The following is a 17,013-nucleotide window of genomic DNA, read 5'->3' on the forward strand; positions in this document are numbered from 1 at the left end:
ATAGGCAGAGGCTTTTTTTCTTTTAAATACCTCTGACGATCAGGCAACTCAGCTTGGATTGTCAGAGGCATTTAAAAGGAAAAAAGGGTTGTTGTTTTTTAAAAGCCTTTGATGATCCCAGCTGAGCCGCGCGATCATCAGAGGCTTTTTTTTTTTAACTTTTAAAAGCATTTTTTGGCCAAAGAGGTTGTAGAAAAAAGGCTTTTAAAAGTTAAAAAAAAAGCCTCTGATGATTGCTGCTCAGCTGGGCATGGGGGAGGCAGGGATTTTTGCTACCGGTTCTCCGAACCACCCGCCTCCATCGCTACTGGATCGGGCGATCCGGTCCGAACCGGGAGCATTTCAACCCTAGACCTGAGTGAAGTTGTAAATCATTGTAGTTATAAATTGAGGCATCCACATGACAGGACCCAATTTTTTTAATGGTTTTTACAGTGGCCATTAAGTGAACCATGTGTTCGTAAGAATCATGCAGTTATTAAGCAAATCCATTCTGAATGCTTGCGGTTATTTTTTGCCGGAAACTGGCAAAAAATGCCAGAAACAACAATATTGCAAATTGCAGTCACATGACTGGGATGCTACAGCTGGTCACAAATGCAAGCCGATTGCCAAGCACCCCAAATGTTCATGTGACCATAGGGAGGGGGTTCCCATGTTTTAAGATAGACAGATACCCTTTCTGAAGCCGCTATAACTTTGAACAGTCATTAAATAATTGGTCATAAATCGAAGACTATCTGTAATGATTCAAAGATCAAACAAAAATGGAAGGAGTATACGGACATTCTCTACAGTGTGGATGTTAATATCCAAGATAGCCTTAGAAGATTTCATCTATTTACATGAATGTCAAATATTAGAAAATCAAGTTGGATCTAGAGATGGGAAGGCCTGGAAAAAAACCCAGAAAAATTGGGGGGGGGGAAACAGGTTTTTTTCTGTTTTTTCCGTTTTTCTGTTTTTTTCCATTTTTCTGTTTTTTCCGGAAAAATACTATGACTAAATGCCAAAGGTGCATGGAACACTGTTATCTTTCCACCAAAGGTGGTCCCTATTTTTCTACTTGCATTTTTTACATGCTTTCGAACTGCTAGGTTGGCAGAAGCTGGGACAAGTAACAGGAGCTCACCCCATTATGTGGCACTAGGGATTCGAACCACTAAACTGCCGACCTTTCGATCAACAAGCTCAGCATCTTAGCCACTGAGCCACCATGCCCCCAAAGGAATGTAGGGAACTTCAAAAGTTGAACTGCAATTCCCGCAAGCCTCAACCCGAATAGGCAGTTATAAGGGATACCCAGAGAAGCAATGAACAGTCAGTTCCATATTCTCCGTTGTTATTTTACAGCAATGTTCATACTTCATTCAGGTGATTCTCTGAACATTTACCCAACCTGCCATACAGAAGTTTTCCTTAGAAAATTGCAAGATATTTACTTCTCACTGAATATTTCTTTCCATTTCAGAAATATTTACTGTAATACACATTGTATTTTGCAATATTCAGGGGAAGTTCAGGTAGGAGGAAAAACTAGTTGTCAGGAATGGAGGAAAAAGAGTATCACAGCATTATTCCTTGCAAACATATGTAGATGGGTTGTTCCTTAAGGCTCCAGGGGTCTCCAACCTTGGCAACTTTAAGACTTATGGACTTCAATGGGAGCTGGCTGAGGAATTCTGGGAGTTGAAGTCCACAAGTCTTAAAGTTGCCAAGGTTAGAGACCCCGGCCTTAAGCTACCTCAGGGTTTTGGTCAATCTTCTTTAGCTCTGAAGTCATATACCAATATAATGTAAATCTCTTGCATGACTAATCATTCCTTTAAATACCTCTATAACAAGTCAATCATCAGTCTGTAATCTTCCTTTGGACATTTTGGGGAGCTCATTTTAGGTAGGTAATAAAACCATCATGTTCTGCTGAGAGAATCCAGTTATTTTAAAACCTCTTGCTACCCTCTTGAGTTCCTCAACATTTTCTTTCCTAAAATTGCAAATTTATTAATTACAGAAGTTACATCTATATACAAAAAGAAAGTTGCTAAAAAGTTCTTTAAATGTAGAAATCAGTACAACAGTTGGAATGAAATGTTTACCAAAGCAAACCCTAATTAGCAGGTCAAGATACAAAAACTAGTGACACCATTCCACTCATGCCACAGTTTCCTATGCAAGCTGTAATTTAGTAATTTAATTTTGAGATCCTTAAGGCATGCACAACTTTTGATTGTCAAAATTCAATTGGAACGCTTACCATATTTACAACTGACCTCACTGGAAAAATTAAATATTAGGAAATTCTGTTACCACAATCAAAAATTCACTAAAAAAGAAAAAAAAAACCACCACAAACAATATTTTCCAAATATTAATGGGAAAAAAGCATATGTTCATTTGTACAAAATCACAGATCTGTTGCCTTCATAAATTGAACCAAATGAGCATCAGAGTGATGCCTAATAAAAAAAGGGTTGGGACCTGGGATGAGGGTAAATTCTGGTAGTTACTGGAGATGCAGAGGTCAAAAAGATTGCCTTCAAATTTGATTTTTCTAGATTCCCTTTTCAACTTTTCCCAGACAGTCACCATCTCCTTCTGGCACACCCAAAGAGTAGCCATCGCACAATTATGAAATTCATTCCAATATCTGCAAAAGAAAAAGGAAACAATAAGTTATTTACCACCAATAGAAGAGAATATTTGTAGTTCGGGGTTGAATTGTGGGGTCCTTGGTGCTCTCTGAGATCCCATCAAATGCAGAGAGACTAAGGACTCCACAGTTCTTTGCCACAAAAGTCACAGATAGACATGGGCCATCTATGAAGAACATAACCTGTCTATCCATCTGCCCATCCACCACCCATAAAAGGTAAAGGTAAAGTTCCCCTCGCACATATGTGCTAGTCATTCCCGACTCTAGGGGGCGATGCTCATCTCCATTTCAAAGCCGAAGAGCCAGCACTGTCCAGAAATGTCTCCATGGTCATGTGTCCAGCATGACTCAACGCCAAAGGTGCACGGAACACTGTTACCTTCCCACCAAAAGTGATCCCTATTTTTCTATGTGCATTTTTTACGTGCTTTCGAACTGCTAGGTTGGCAGATGCTGGGACAAGTAACAGGAGCTCACCCTGTTACACGGCACTAGGTATTCGAACTGCCATAATATCTAATATCCATAATATCTGGTTAATTGGTCTATGCATTTATGATCTACTTTAGGTCTTTTTTTTAATAAATGACCTGCTTCAATTCTAACCATTTTAGAAAGTCAACTCTGAGGAGCAAAGAAACCTATCCACACACAATGACTATAATTAATACATAGTTCCTCTGTACAGAATCTTTTCCAGGTCACAGGAGGATACTGTTCCAAGTATGCAGCAGGATCTCCAAAATAATCCTAATGGAGTATTTAATACTATGCAGCTGAAAAGTGAAATTTAGTGCCTGCCATACAAGACTATAAACTCCGGAAAGGTTTATCTAGTCAAGAATGAGAAATTTTCTAATGGTTTTGGGGGCATTATAGGGAAGTCGAAACAAGCAGCTAAATAAGGAGAATCCCACATGATGCAATTGCTATTTTCTGACGGTTTTAAATTTTTTTAGATTGAGCAATTTTCCATATCTATTCAGCTAGAGCCTATTTTAGAGTTTCAGAAACACTTTTTGTAAGCTTCCTACCTGGAAATTGCAAGACATATTTCCACTTATTTTTAACAGTTATAGTCAGGCAGGATTATAGGGGCAGCAATGAAGGGTTTCAGAGGTAACCCTTCATCTAGGTATTTTTCAAACTTCAGATGGGTAGTCTTCAACTCCCAGTCCATCCATCTTAACATTGCCAAATCTTTAAAAACTCTGGTTTATGTGGATGCAGACCAGTGGTGAAATTCAAATTTTTTTACTACCGGTTCTATGGGCATGGCTTGGTGGACGTGGTGTGGTTTGGTGGGTGTGGCTTGACTTGGCTTGGTAGGCATGGCAGGGGAAGGATACTGCAAAATCTCAATTCCCACCACACTCCAGGGGAAGGATATTGCAAAATCCGCATTCCCACCCTACTCTGGGGCCAGCCAGAGGTGGTATTTGCTGGTTCTCCGAACTACTCAAGATTTCCGCTACCGGTTCTACAGAACTTGTCACAACCTGCTGGATTTCACCCGATGCAAACCTTCAAAGTTCATTTTTTTTTCTTCCCTTCCTTGTTTATTTACGAAAATTAGAACTCATGGTCTCCTGATTTCTAGTCTGATGCTTTAACCCAACACCAAATTGGTGATATACTTACAATCTTATATTGTGCTTTCATATATATATATATATTGTGCTTTAATATATATTGTGCTTTTATGGTGTGCTAAAGCAGCCTTAGTGATAGTGCTATATTCCAGAAGTTTTGTGTTCAAACTTTCAGACTGAGAGCAAGAAATAGCGTTGGTACCACTTTAAACTACCAATATGGCTGTTTTAAGAGAAATGTTTATCTAAACAACCCATCACTATATATTCTTACTATATTCTACATCAATGTAATGTTTTTCTCCATTTGTTTTTATTTTGTACATTGAAATCCATAGCATAATAAGAAACCATTATAAAATTGACAAGATAGCTTTTGCCAACTTGCATGAAAAATATTAAAGCATTGGATGGTTTCAAATATTAAATTATCCTTTGGAGGGAGCCTCCACCATGTGGTGGTGCCCAGAGCAATTGCTTTCCCCTTAAAAAGTCCCTGAAATCACACTAAAAGAGCCTCTAGTTGATTGCCAGCTGTCAAGAACTCATTAAATAGAAGAAATGTGGTAGAAGAAATCTTCTAAGACAATAATGAGAGAGATTGGTGCAAAACAAGGTAAACTCTGCTTTGATTTTCTATGGTTGTTTCCTCTGAATCCTGCAGCAATGTGGGGGGGGGAGGGTAGAGTAAGGGGAAGCAATCCAGTGTAAAAGCAGTTGGATGTTATCTGGTTCCATATTTAAAAAAATTAAAAAGGAAGGAGGAGAGTAACTAGTAAGGACTGAAGTGGCAATTTGTCAGAGGATCGGGATTCTCTCTTTTGACTCTTCCCCTTTCAACTGGATAATTTCAATTTCCCAATGCCTGGTTTTTACAGACTTTATTTGTTTGGGAATCAAATTATGTCACATGCTCTGTCAGTTTTAAATTTTGGGAGATGTTGCACAATTCAACCCCTCTAAAGGCAAATACACCAAAACAAAACTAATTCTATTATAGATCACTTTCCAAAGCATTCATTCTAATCATATTTGTCACCAATGAGCCTTTTCTTATTGTAGACGACAGAAACGCAGAAGCTTCCTCAGAAAAGAGGCCAGTCTTGGATGCACAACAGTACTGTAGAACAGTGGTCACCAACCGGTGGTCCGTGGACCACTGGTGGTCCGCAAGAAAATTTTGGTGGTCCTCAGAAAAATTATTTGCATTTTTTATATTGCACTAAATCAGAGTTCCTCAAACTATGGCCCCTGGGCCGGATCATGCAATGAACATTTGTGTTGCTGCAGAGAGTCTCCCCTTCTGGGTCTTTTTGTGCAGATTGGAGGGGGGCAGAAATTCCGACTTGGGGTCTGCTTCAGCCTCCTGGTGTGGGGCTTTGGGTGAAGGCTGGAGGGAAGCGCCACTGGTGGCGAAGAGCCAGAGGGCCTCGTTCCAGTGGAACTGCCTCATGGCCTGGAACTGGCTGACCATCTCAGCCTGCTGAGCCTCCAGGCACTGGTACCTGGCCTTGCACTCCTGCAGGTCTTCCCTCTGCTTGGAAAGCCTATGCTTGTAGTCCTCAGTGAGATGCTTGTGGTGAGACTCCTCGGTCAGATCCAATTTGAACTGAGCTGTTTTACCAACTCTTTCTCATGGTGGCTGCTTAGCTCCAGCAACTGCTTCATGTTGGGGCCCTAAGGAGCCTGGGCAGGCAGGCAAGGAGTAGCAAGTAGAGGCTGGCAAGGCACCCCTCGACATGAGTGACATTGAATTGGCCATGCCCACCCAGCCGATGACCAGCCACATGACCACCTTGCCACACCCACCCAGCCGATCATTAGGCAGATCATATTAGTGGTCCACAGGATTTAAAATTATGAATTTACTGGTCCCTCAGGTCCGAAAGGTTGGTGACCCCTGCTTAGAAGGAAGACTAAGATTTTTGTCTTTGTCTGATTCAACTCTTGTATTGCAACAATAAGGACATTGCTTATTTTGTGCTAGAACCCCTCAGAAACCCTAATTCAGGGGTGGGCTGCTGAGGGTTTGCAGGGGTTCGGGAGAACCTCTAGCTAAGATTCTGTACAGTTTGGAGAACCTCCCCAAATCCCACTCCTGGCTGGTCCTGCCCGCCCCACCCCACCCCTCCCAGGAGTCCCCATGTGGCCCATAAATTCAAGGTGTATGCAGAGGTTCGGGGAGGGCAAAAAATGGGCCTACCGGAAGTTCGGGAAGTGAGCCTCCAGAGCCTGGGGAGGCCTTTTTTGCCCTTCCGGAGGCTTGAGGAAAGACTCCGGAACCCGGGAAGGGCGAAAATCCCCCCACCCCGGCCGTGGTGCAGGAGCCCAACTAGGCGACGCCAGTGATGGGTTTCAAAAATTTTTACTACCGGTTCTGTGGGTGTGGCTTGGTGGGCGTGGCTTGGTGGGCGTGGCAGGGGAAGGAAACTGCAAAATCTCCATTTCCTCCCCAATCCAGGGGAAGGTTACGGCAAAATCCCCATTTCCTCCCGATCAGCTGGGACTTGGGAGGCAGAGAATAGATGTGGGTGGGGCCAGTCAGAATTTTTACTACCGGTTCTCCGAACTACTCAAAATTTCTGCTACCGGTTCTCCAGAACTGGTCAGAACCTGCTGAAACCCACCTCTGGGCCACACCAACCATGGCCACGCCCACCCAGCAACCAGGTAGAGAACCCCTTGCTAAAATCTTTGAAGCCCACCCCTGCCCTAATTGTTCCTGATGCATAGGTACTAAGAAGACTTATGAGAGTCACACAACAGAGTGCTTCCTCACAAAGAGGAAAAAAGAAAAATACTACATGAGAGCAGGAAAATGCCATCAACACAGCAAACGTGTTGTCCACTAGGAATTTGTGACCAATATAACATGGGTATGGAAGGACAAACTTGTCAGTAAAGTATTCATGTATTATTTAATGATTTGCTTATTTCTTTGCCTTAAACTTATCCTCTAATGCTAGCAAACACTCAGGGTGGCTAACAAAATTGAGGAAAAACAGAGTATAAAAAGGTTTAAAACAAATCATCAATACTAAAATCAATGAACAATTAAGGACCTCGCAAAAGGATTAACATTTTTTTCTAAATGCTGAGAGACTGGTGGCAAATATAACTCCTGAGCATCCTATCAACTGGGAGCAACACAAGAGCAGGACTTCTTGGTCAAGAACCAGAAAAATAATCCAATAGGGGCATTTTCAAAAGGACTTCTCCTGCATGCCAGGTTTGGATAATTGTACCCTACGTTATCTGGGCTTTCAAAGCCAAGACCAACATCTTAAACCATGCTTGGCAAGTAACTGGCAGTACTGCAGATCTTTCAAACTGGGAACTGTGATTCCTCTCCCTTGCATCAGCCTAACTATATGTTTTACATCAAGCTGTACTCTGCAATAGCTCCGTTCTTTTTTTTTTCGCCTGTGGAAAAATTTTTATTACATTTCTCATCTTCACTTTTTCTCAAGGTTGCACATTGTCATATTGTTTATTGTTCGTGTGTGTAAATGTGTTCCTTCAGCACTGAATCATGAACCACTTTAGTTTTTCAATGGTTCTTTAGTCAAGCTTCATTATCAGACTATTGGTTTATTTCCCCATTACATTTAGTACCACTGTTTTGCATTTCTTCACATCTTGAATATGAAAACAGGCCTACATGTTTAAGTTTGAAGGTTCTTCTGGTAACTGATTTTTCTTTTCAGAGAAAATTGAACTGAGTTTTAGAAAATCTTGTTCTGTTGTGTGATAGATGAGGAAAAAACAAATAGCTTTGACATCTTTTTGGAATTTGTTAGCCCCCAGTGGTAGCGTAAACTAAGACAGTGGTTGCCAACCTGTGGTCTGTGGACCACTGGTGGTCCGTGAGAAAATGTTGATGGTCTGCAGAAAAATTATTTGCATTTTTATATTGCACTAAATACTATTTATCTTTTTTAAAATGCATATTAGTGGTCCGTGGGATTTAAAATTATGAATTTAGTGATCCCTGAGGTCCAAAAGGTTGGTGACCACTGAACTAAGAAACCAATGCTAAAAAACCAATGCCAAGAGCCACGGTGGCGCAGTGGTTAGAGTGCAGTACTGCAGGCTACTTCAGCTGACTGCTAGCTGCAGTTCGGCAGTTCAAATCTCACCAGGCTCAAGGTTGACTCAGCCTTTCATCCTTCCAAGGTCAATAAAATGAGAACCCAGATTGTTGGGGGCAATGTGCTGACTCTGTAAACTGCTTATAAAGGGCTGTAAAAGCACTATGAAGCAGTATATAAATCTAAGTCAGTGGTGGGTTGGCCCCAGTTCGCACTGGTTCTATAGCTGGTTCAAACCAGCTCTCTTGAAAGTGTTTATACAGATAGTCCTCTGTTGTGGTCCGCCAGCAACCTGCGGAGCTGGCAGCAGAGTTGGACAGTGAGGAAGCTGGGGAGGAACATGGGCCAGTCCTGGAGTCTGGGGAAGGCTCAGACGAGAGCTCTGCATCAGAGGCAGAGATGGGGCCAGGCCATCTGGGAGTTATGTGCAGACTCCGGAGCCTCCAGAGTGGGACATCAGAGAGGCAGAGGAACAGGGGGAGCCTGTTCCTAGTGCACACATGTGCAGAGCTGCCAGAAGGCAAGAACAGTTAAAACAAAAGGGACAACTCGGGAGTAAGGCTTGGAGATGATTCACCCCTCCCATAAGACATAAAGGAAGAGCAAAGGCACGTGGGCCTTTGTAGGAAGGAACATTGTGGATGATGTCGGTTTGTACTTTGAAGCTCCGTTTTTGATTCTGTGTTTCCGTATGGCCTTGCCAAGATAATTGCCAATTGAGTCTTTGGCAGCGTGTCAAAGGAGATAAAGGAAGCCTAGGTCAGAACATCCTTGACTTACAACAGTTTGTTCAGTGACCTTTTGAAGTTATAACGGCGCTTAAAAAAGTGATTTACGATCATTTTTTCACACTTTAAATATCTGTAGCATCCCTATGGTCACACAATCAAAATTCGGATGTTTGGCAACTGACTCATATTTTTGACAGTTGCAATGTCCTGGGATCATGTGATTAGCTTTAGCGACCTTCTGACAAGCCAAGTCAATGGGGGAGCCAGATTCACTTAACAACCTTGTTACTACCTTAATAACTGCAGTGATTCCCTTAACATTTCTTAACCTTAACATTCCTTAACTGCCGCAGGCTACGGATCCCCACCGCAGAAGCCAAATCCCCACCCCCACCACCGACAATCGCTAGGCCCTCGCCACCAAATCCTGCCACAGGCTACAGATCCCCTATGCATAAATACTGAATCTGAGGCTAGGCTCCGAACCCCCGCCGCCGAAACCCCAGCCACCAAATCCCCCACCACCATCACCATGGCAAGGCTACCTTTAAAACGTCCACCAAGAAAAACCTACGCAAACCGAAGGTGAGACTCTCCCCGGAAGCCCCGATGTTCCTTTAAAAAACTCCACCAAGAAAAAACTTTAAAAACTTTAAACTTAACAACCGTGGCAAGAAAAGTCATGAAATGGGGCAAAATTCATTTAACAAATGTCTCACTGAGCAGCAGAAATGTTGGGTTCATTTGTGGTCGTAAATCAAGGACTACCGATACAGTAATCTGCATCATCATCATCATCTAGTACTAGGATTCTACATCCAGTAATGTTCTTTACATCGGCATCCCTTCCTTCTTCTGTCCTTTACCAAATGCTTATTTTTCCTTTATTAATCCCTTCATTTTATTACATGAAAAATTTCTTTGCCCTCTTCCATCTGGCCTTTTTATCAGCTTTATCACAATCTAATTTATTGTGGTTTCTACATTCCCCCATCTCAATAGTTCTTCTCACACAGTTTTGACAGGACAGTGTTTCTCCAGAACTTCTGGCTTTTTCCTTAATTGTTTTGTACATTTCCTAGTTTGTCTATAATGTTTGCTCTGTCCAGCATTTCACCTTGGAAGCTTCAATGAGCGGCATTTATCTCTACAATTCCTTTATTTCTTCCCATTCTCATGTCTGCTTATAATCATTCTCTGCTCAGACTTGCTGCAAGCTAAATTTCCAACATCTTGATGTTTTTGCTATTTTACCGCCTTCTTCTTGCACTTGATTAGATTAAAGATAAACAACCAGATGTGTTTGTACTCTCCTCAGTCCTCTGGCTGTGAAGCTGCCCAAGGTGGCAAACCAAGCCTGGCAAAGAACAATGGGATAATAAAACACTACCCATTATGGTTAATATTGGTAGTTAGAAAATGCATAGTTTAAAGTCAAAGGCCATCGCAGAGCAAGGAAATTCAACAAGCACAACAAAACAAATGATAAAGCTATATTAATTGAAGCTTTGAAGGTTGTGGGATTAAAGTGAGTGGAGAAATTATACAAGATAAAGGATGAACTCCTTCCCAGCATCCTCCCCTTATAGTTGCCTTAAATCAAAGAATTGGATACCTTTTCTTTTATCTTGCTTTCTTTTATTGAATTTGTATACTGCCCTACTCTCGAAGGACTCAGGGTGGTGAATAGCCATAAAATAAAACAATATAAATACAAAATTTAAAATAGAATAAAACGAATTAAATAATTTGGCTGAATTTAAAATTTCCATTTAAAAAGGGGAAAGACTTAGGTCAGGCCAGCCTGATGAAACAAGAAAGTCTTGAGCGCGCGACAGAAGGTACGCAGATCCGGGATCCTCCGTATCTCTGGGGGGAGCTCGTTCCTGATAGTAGGTGCCCCCACAGAGAAGGCTCTCCCGCCAGTCGACATTGTTTGGCACCCGGAGGAGTCCCTCTCTATGGGAGCGTACTGGTCGGTGGGAGGCTATTGGTGGTAGCAGGCGGTCCCGTAAATAGCCAGGTCCTAAGCCATGGAGCGCTCTAAAGGTGATAACCAAAACCTTGAAGCGCACTCGGAAGACCACCGGGAGCCAGTGCAGCTTGCGCAGGAGAGGTTTTACATGGGAGTGCCACGTCGCTCCCATCACCACCCGCGCGGCCGCACTCTGCGCCAGTTGGAGCCTCTGAGTGCTCCTCAAGGGGAGCCCCATGTAGAGAGTGTTACAATAGTCCAGACGGGAAGTGACGAGGGCGTGAGTGACCGTGCGTAAGGAGTCCCGATCTAGAAAGGGACGCAACTGGCGGATCAGGCGAACCTGATGAAAAATCCTCCCGGCCACGGCTGTCAAGTGCTCTTCTAAAGACAGCCGTGAATCCAGGAGGACACCCAAGTTGCGAGCCCTTTCCGTGGGGGCCAATGATTCGCCCCCAATAGTCAGCGATGGCACCAGCTGACTATACCAGGACGTCAGAAACCTGAAAATCTAATAATATTATACCTATCAGGGCACTGATAGGATGAAAGCCAGCACACTGAATTGGTAGCCAACCAAAACTGCTCAGGCTCAAATTGTATTCACGGAAGCAGATTTCTTAAAATTCTAGTATGGTACCCATTCTTTACTTGAAACCAAATGCGTGTTTCATAAGAGGCAGCAGAACTGGCTTTGTCTTTGCTATCTACAAAATGACATTTCTAATTGTGTTTAGAATCTAGGGTTCTAACATGTCAGTAAGGGACAGCAAGCACTTCTCAACAATGAAAGACTTGTTCTCTTGTATTGGTACTAACTTTAATTAGTCTTTTGCTTTCAATTGATGGTTGTCTTTGAGGAAGTGCCAATGGTAGCACTTAAAATAAAGGATAAAAACATAGTAAATCCAAGCCAGTTTCAAAAGAAAGCTCCTTCCGTTATTGTGGTTCCTATGGCTAAGCAGAAAGATGGAACCATTTTCTGTGGGGAACACAATTTGCTAGCCAATTAATAGACATGAGACCAACTACTGTACTATGACAGTGGAAACCTTCACTTTTCCCATTAGTATTAAGAGAATATTCAGTGGAAACATTCACAGAGGAGAAAAGGGAAGAGGATATCAGTCATTCTGATTTAGAAGGTTGGCAGGACAAGAAGCAATGGGTAGAATAGTATAGTGTAGTGTAGTGTAGTGTAGAGTAGGGAATGGAATGGAATGGAATGGAATGGAATGGAATTCTTTATTGGCCAAGTGTGATTGGACACACAAGGAATTTGTCTTTGGTGCATATGCTCTCAGTGTACATAAGGAGAATAAAATATATTCATCAAGAATAAAAAGATACAACATTTAGTGATAGTCAAGGTTACTAATAAGCTATCAAATCGTACTAGGAAACAAATAAAAACAATATAAATTGAGAGATATAAGTGACATGATTATAGTAATAAGTGGGAAGAGATAGATACTAGTAAGGAAGAGAAGAATAATAGTAATACAGTCTTAATAGATTATTTGACAGAATAATAATTTGACTAATTGTGGGAATTAGTTGTTAAGCAGAGTGATGGCATTCAGGAAAAAACTGTCCTTGTGTCTAGTTGTTCTGGTGTGCAGTGCCCTATAGTGTTGTTTTGAGGGTAGAAGTTAAAACAATTTATGTCCAGGATGTGAGGGGTCTTGTAGATATGGATGGAAGCTAATCAATAAGCAAAGCAACCTAGAACTAAGGAGAAATTTCCTGACAGAACAATTAATCAGTGGAACAACTTGCCTCCAGAAGTATAAATGCTCCAACACTGGAAGTTTTTAAGGAGATTGGATAACCATTTGTCTGAAATGGTATAGGTCAGGTTTCCTGCTTGAGCAGGGGCTTGGGCTAGAAGACCTCCAAGGTCCCTTCCAACTCTGTTATTTTGTTATTCTCAAAGATTAGAGGGACAACTGCAGTATATTCAAGATACACATCACGACATGATGTTCCTACAGTACAGTTTAGAGGTTTGCTGCTCACCCACAAACAACCTGCAATCCTTGCAGCAGACTCTGGTTCACTTTGTCTTCTTCAGCTTCTTCTTCATATCTAGCCATGTTCTCTCCTAATTTTAAGATGCAGCCAGAGAAATCTTGATAAATATTTTCACACTGAGTTTCTGCCGTCAGTAACTTGAGCAAGTACCCTGCAAATGGAAAAGGGGCTTAATACCAAGAGCCTTGGTAGTACAGTGGTTTAATGCACCCTGTTATTAACACAGCTGCCTGCAATTTCTGCAGGTTTGAATCTTACCAGGCTCAAGGTTGACTCAGCCTTCCATCCTTTCTAAGGTAGGTTAAATGAGGACCCAGTTTGTGGGGGCAATAAGCTGACTTTGTATAAAATATACAAAAGTATGAAGGCTATTGCTTAACACATTGTAAGCCGCCCTGAGTCTCCGGAGAAGGGCGGCATATAAATCAAATTAAAATAAAAAATAAAAAAAATAATGTAGCATCTAATAGCACACCTCTTTTTCCAGGCACTTCATCTAAAGACCAATTTCCCTTAAATAAGAAGCACAAACTATATGTGTGCAATACACACACACACACATAATGAATGGTCATCATATACAAGAAGCAGAACCAAAATTAAGTACTAAGTAGAATTCTGCTTCAAACATTGCATTAATCCACAATGTCATTAGGGTATCATTTGAAAAGTCACAGCTATGGTTGGTGTTACATAACCCGAGCCAGTTGTGGGGTTTATTCAAATAAACTATGCTTTAACAAACTCTAGCATAGCCTAGTAAGATACAACTTGCTCGACAAGATCAGTGTTAGGGATTTTGACCTGGAATACATGATTTCCAAAGGAGGGACTAAACAAAGAGCTGGGCCAGTATGATCTCTCGTAAACATCGCTCTATCACGAGGCTATTTAAAAGGTAAAATGAAAAAGATGCGCTTGGTATTTTAAAAGAAAAAAAAGCAGCCACGAAGAATAAAACGAATCAGTAGATGAACGGAAAAGTAAACTTGCATCATTCTTGAATTCGCCGTCCCTGCTTTTGGAAAGTCTCACCAACTTAACTGAATTCTGAAAGCGTTCCTTAGAAAGGTTTCCCTTGGAAACGAAGCCATGGATTTAACTAAGTTTGTAGTCAGAAGTTGCCCATCACTAACACTATCCCGGGCTCTTCTACCGTCTTTTATCAATTTCGGGAAGTTAACAGAGGAACCCTTCTAACGATGCAGAGAAAGAGGAATGACATCAAATCTTGCCTAGTAAACTGTCTTTTAACATATCTGGATTTTTTTTTTAAAAGTTCCCGTTATCCTTTCGACAAACACCCCCACCCCCACCCCCACGTATCCCCTCAGAGGATGCCATTCCCATCCTCTGGACTGGCGTCCGCGATCGGGAGGAGATTTGGGCTTACCCAGAGTGATGAGTAGCAGGACCGTGCCGGGTCGAAGTGCCATTGTCTCCACTGTGGCTGCCTGGTTTAGGGGCTCCGGGTAAACTGGGTCGCCGCCACCGGCAGCCCTCCCATTCCTCTTCCCTGGGGAGGACCCGAGGGGCTTCTCGACCTCCCGAGGAGAAAGTCAAGGTGGGAGTTGACCCTGGCAAAACTCCGCGGGAGCCTCCACGCCACGCGGGTGGGAAAAGTGCCACGATTCCCCTTCGGAGCGCGCTTGCTCTGCCTCTGCCCTCGCTCAGGTCGGGCTCTCTGGCGCCGAGGGCAGGGCAGACCTTGCCCAGGTCTGCTTTGCGGATCAGCCACGCGAGACGGACACGGCGGGGGACGTCGCGGGTCGAAGGAGGCAGGGAAGAAAAAAGAGGGACAGGGCAGAACAAGCCCACTGCCAAGAGAACTGCCCGTCATCTGCACCTCGAGAACTGTCTGGTTTGGCTCTGCCACCCAACAAGACAGAGACAGACTTCAGAGGAAGATTAGCACTGCAGGAAAAACAATCGCTACCAAGCTGCCTTCCATTGAGGACCTGTATACTGCACGAGTCAAAAAGAGGGCTGTGAAAATTTTTACAGACTCCTCGCATCCTGGACATAAACTGTTTCAACTCCTACCCTCAAAACGACGCTATAGAGCACTGCACACCAGAACAACTAGACACAAGGACAGTTTTTTCCCCCCAACGCCATCACTCTGCTAAACAAATAATTCCCTCAACACTGTCAACTGTTTACTAAGTCTGCATTACTATTAATTTTCTCATCGTTCCCACCACCCATCTCCTCCCACTTATGACTGTATGACTGTAACTTTGTTGCTTGTATCCTTACGATTTATACTGATATTGTTTCCTGATTGCTTATTTGTACCCTCTGACTATCATTTAAGTGTTGTACCTTATGATTCTTGATGAAGGTACTTGATGAACCTGCGGAATGCCACCTCGGATTGCCTTGTGTTACCTCTGGAACTGAATTCAGCCTCCAATATTCCACAAATTAGTAGCTGCCCTAAATTAATATTAGCAATACTGTAACGCTCTTTTCACCTCAATCTTTATTTTCTTCAAAACATTAATTAAAATGTGTGTGCCCGCTTCCCAAGGAGAGGAATTATTATCTTTGAAATGCATTTATCAGTATTCAGCTAAGGGGGACAATTTATGTACATGTTGGTTTTCTCTTGTTTATGCACTTCTTTGTAGTGTTGTTTAGTTTGTTTCATTTTTGTATTCTGTGTTTTGTTTTTTGTTTTTTTGTATTTTAGTAATACTATAACATTTTTGACTAGCATTCCAAGCAGAGGTGGTATTCAGCTGGTTCTGACCAGTTCTGGAGAACCAGTAGCGGAAATTTTGAGTAGTTCGGAGAACCAGTAAATACCATCTCTGACTGGCCCCGCCCCCATCTATTATCTGCCTCCCAAGTCCCAGCTGGTTGGGAGGAAATGGGGATTTTGCAATAACCTTCCCCTGGAGTGGGAAGGGAATGGAGATTTTACAGTATCCTTCCCCTGCCACGCCCACCAAGCCACACCCATCAAGTCATGCCACACCCACCAAACCACGGTCACAGAACCGGTAGTAAAAAAATTTGAATCCCACCACTGGTTTCAAGCCATGATTCTAAAAAACCCCAATTCTGCTTAACCAGCTTATCCTAAACTTCAATAGCTTGGCAAAGAAGTCAGAGATGGTTGCACATGTTCAAGACAAACCCATTCAGAATCTACCCCTTCAGAATACGTGAGTTTACTTTTAAGTAGGTTTATGAATCAGAATAGGTAATATAGAAGATATACCTCTAGCCAAATTATAGGAACATTTCTAATTACTAAAATGTCTTAATTCAGCCTTAACTCCTATTTCTCTTGCTTTTGAAGCCCTCAGAAACCCTACTTCAGCATGCTCAGTGCAGTTAAAGCAAAAGATTAAGGCTGATTTTTGTCTTCTGTTTCTGATCCTCACAAAACATGTTGGTGTTGATTGAATTGGGTCTCCTTCAGAGCATCCTTTGCATGCATCCTGCTGAGCTGTAACATGGTCCACAGCTCTGGGGAAGGTTTGCTGGATCTGGTACCTGCCTTTAAATGGCAGCTCAATTTGTAAGGAGGTAGTGGCAAGAGGTGATACCAACTAACTTGCAGCCTTCTTGAACAAATCAAATCAAACTGTCATGATCCTGACTAATGAACTCAAGCAAATCAGAACTCGGAGGCTAAAGTCTTCCTCTAAGAACTTCTTTATTGGATACATCATATTGGCATGATCAAATGGAAAACCAACTCTAAATGTTTCCCGCGGTTTCAGTATAATTAAAATAGAAAATAATTCCCTCCCCAAAAGTCACAGGTCACATTGGCCAATTAGGTTAATTGGCGGGATTTCCATGCACTCCTCCCTGTAGAGATGACCTTGGTTCCCATGAGAAAGTTCTGTGTTTTGTCTAGCAATGTATTTCATCCTCCTTCCCCCTCTCCACTCTGAGGGGCAACTGAGGAATAGAA

The 17,013-nt window shown here is 42.3% G+C and overlaps 1 protein-coding gene across 1 annotated transcript; it reads right to left on the reverse strand.

Moving 5' to 3' along the window:
- Positions 1 to 100: 100 nt before the first annotated feature.
- On the reverse strand, positions 101 to 15,017 carry LOC117664361 (neuritin-like). The gene is made up of 3 exons (XM_034415280.3): positions 14,473 to 15,017; positions 13,065 to 13,230; positions 101 to 2,650 (listed from the first exon to the last, which is right to left on the reverse strand). The coding sequence occupies exons 1-3, from the start codon at positions 14,513 to 14,515 to the stop codon at positions 2,425 to 2,427; spliced, it is 435 nt and encodes a 144-aa protein (XP_034271171.1). The 5' UTR covers positions 14,516 to 15,017; the 3' UTR covers positions 101 to 2,424.
- Positions 15,018 to 17,013: the final 1,996 nt, after the last annotated feature.

This window comes from Pantherophis guttatus, chromosome 3, assembly GCF_059756535.1.
Source record: "Pantherophis guttatus breed Tessera chromosome 3, ASM5975653v1, whole genome shotgun sequence".
NCBI classification, from domain to species: domain Eukaryota; kingdom Metazoa; phylum Chordata; class Lepidosauria; order Squamata; family Colubridae; genus Pantherophis; species Pantherophis guttatus.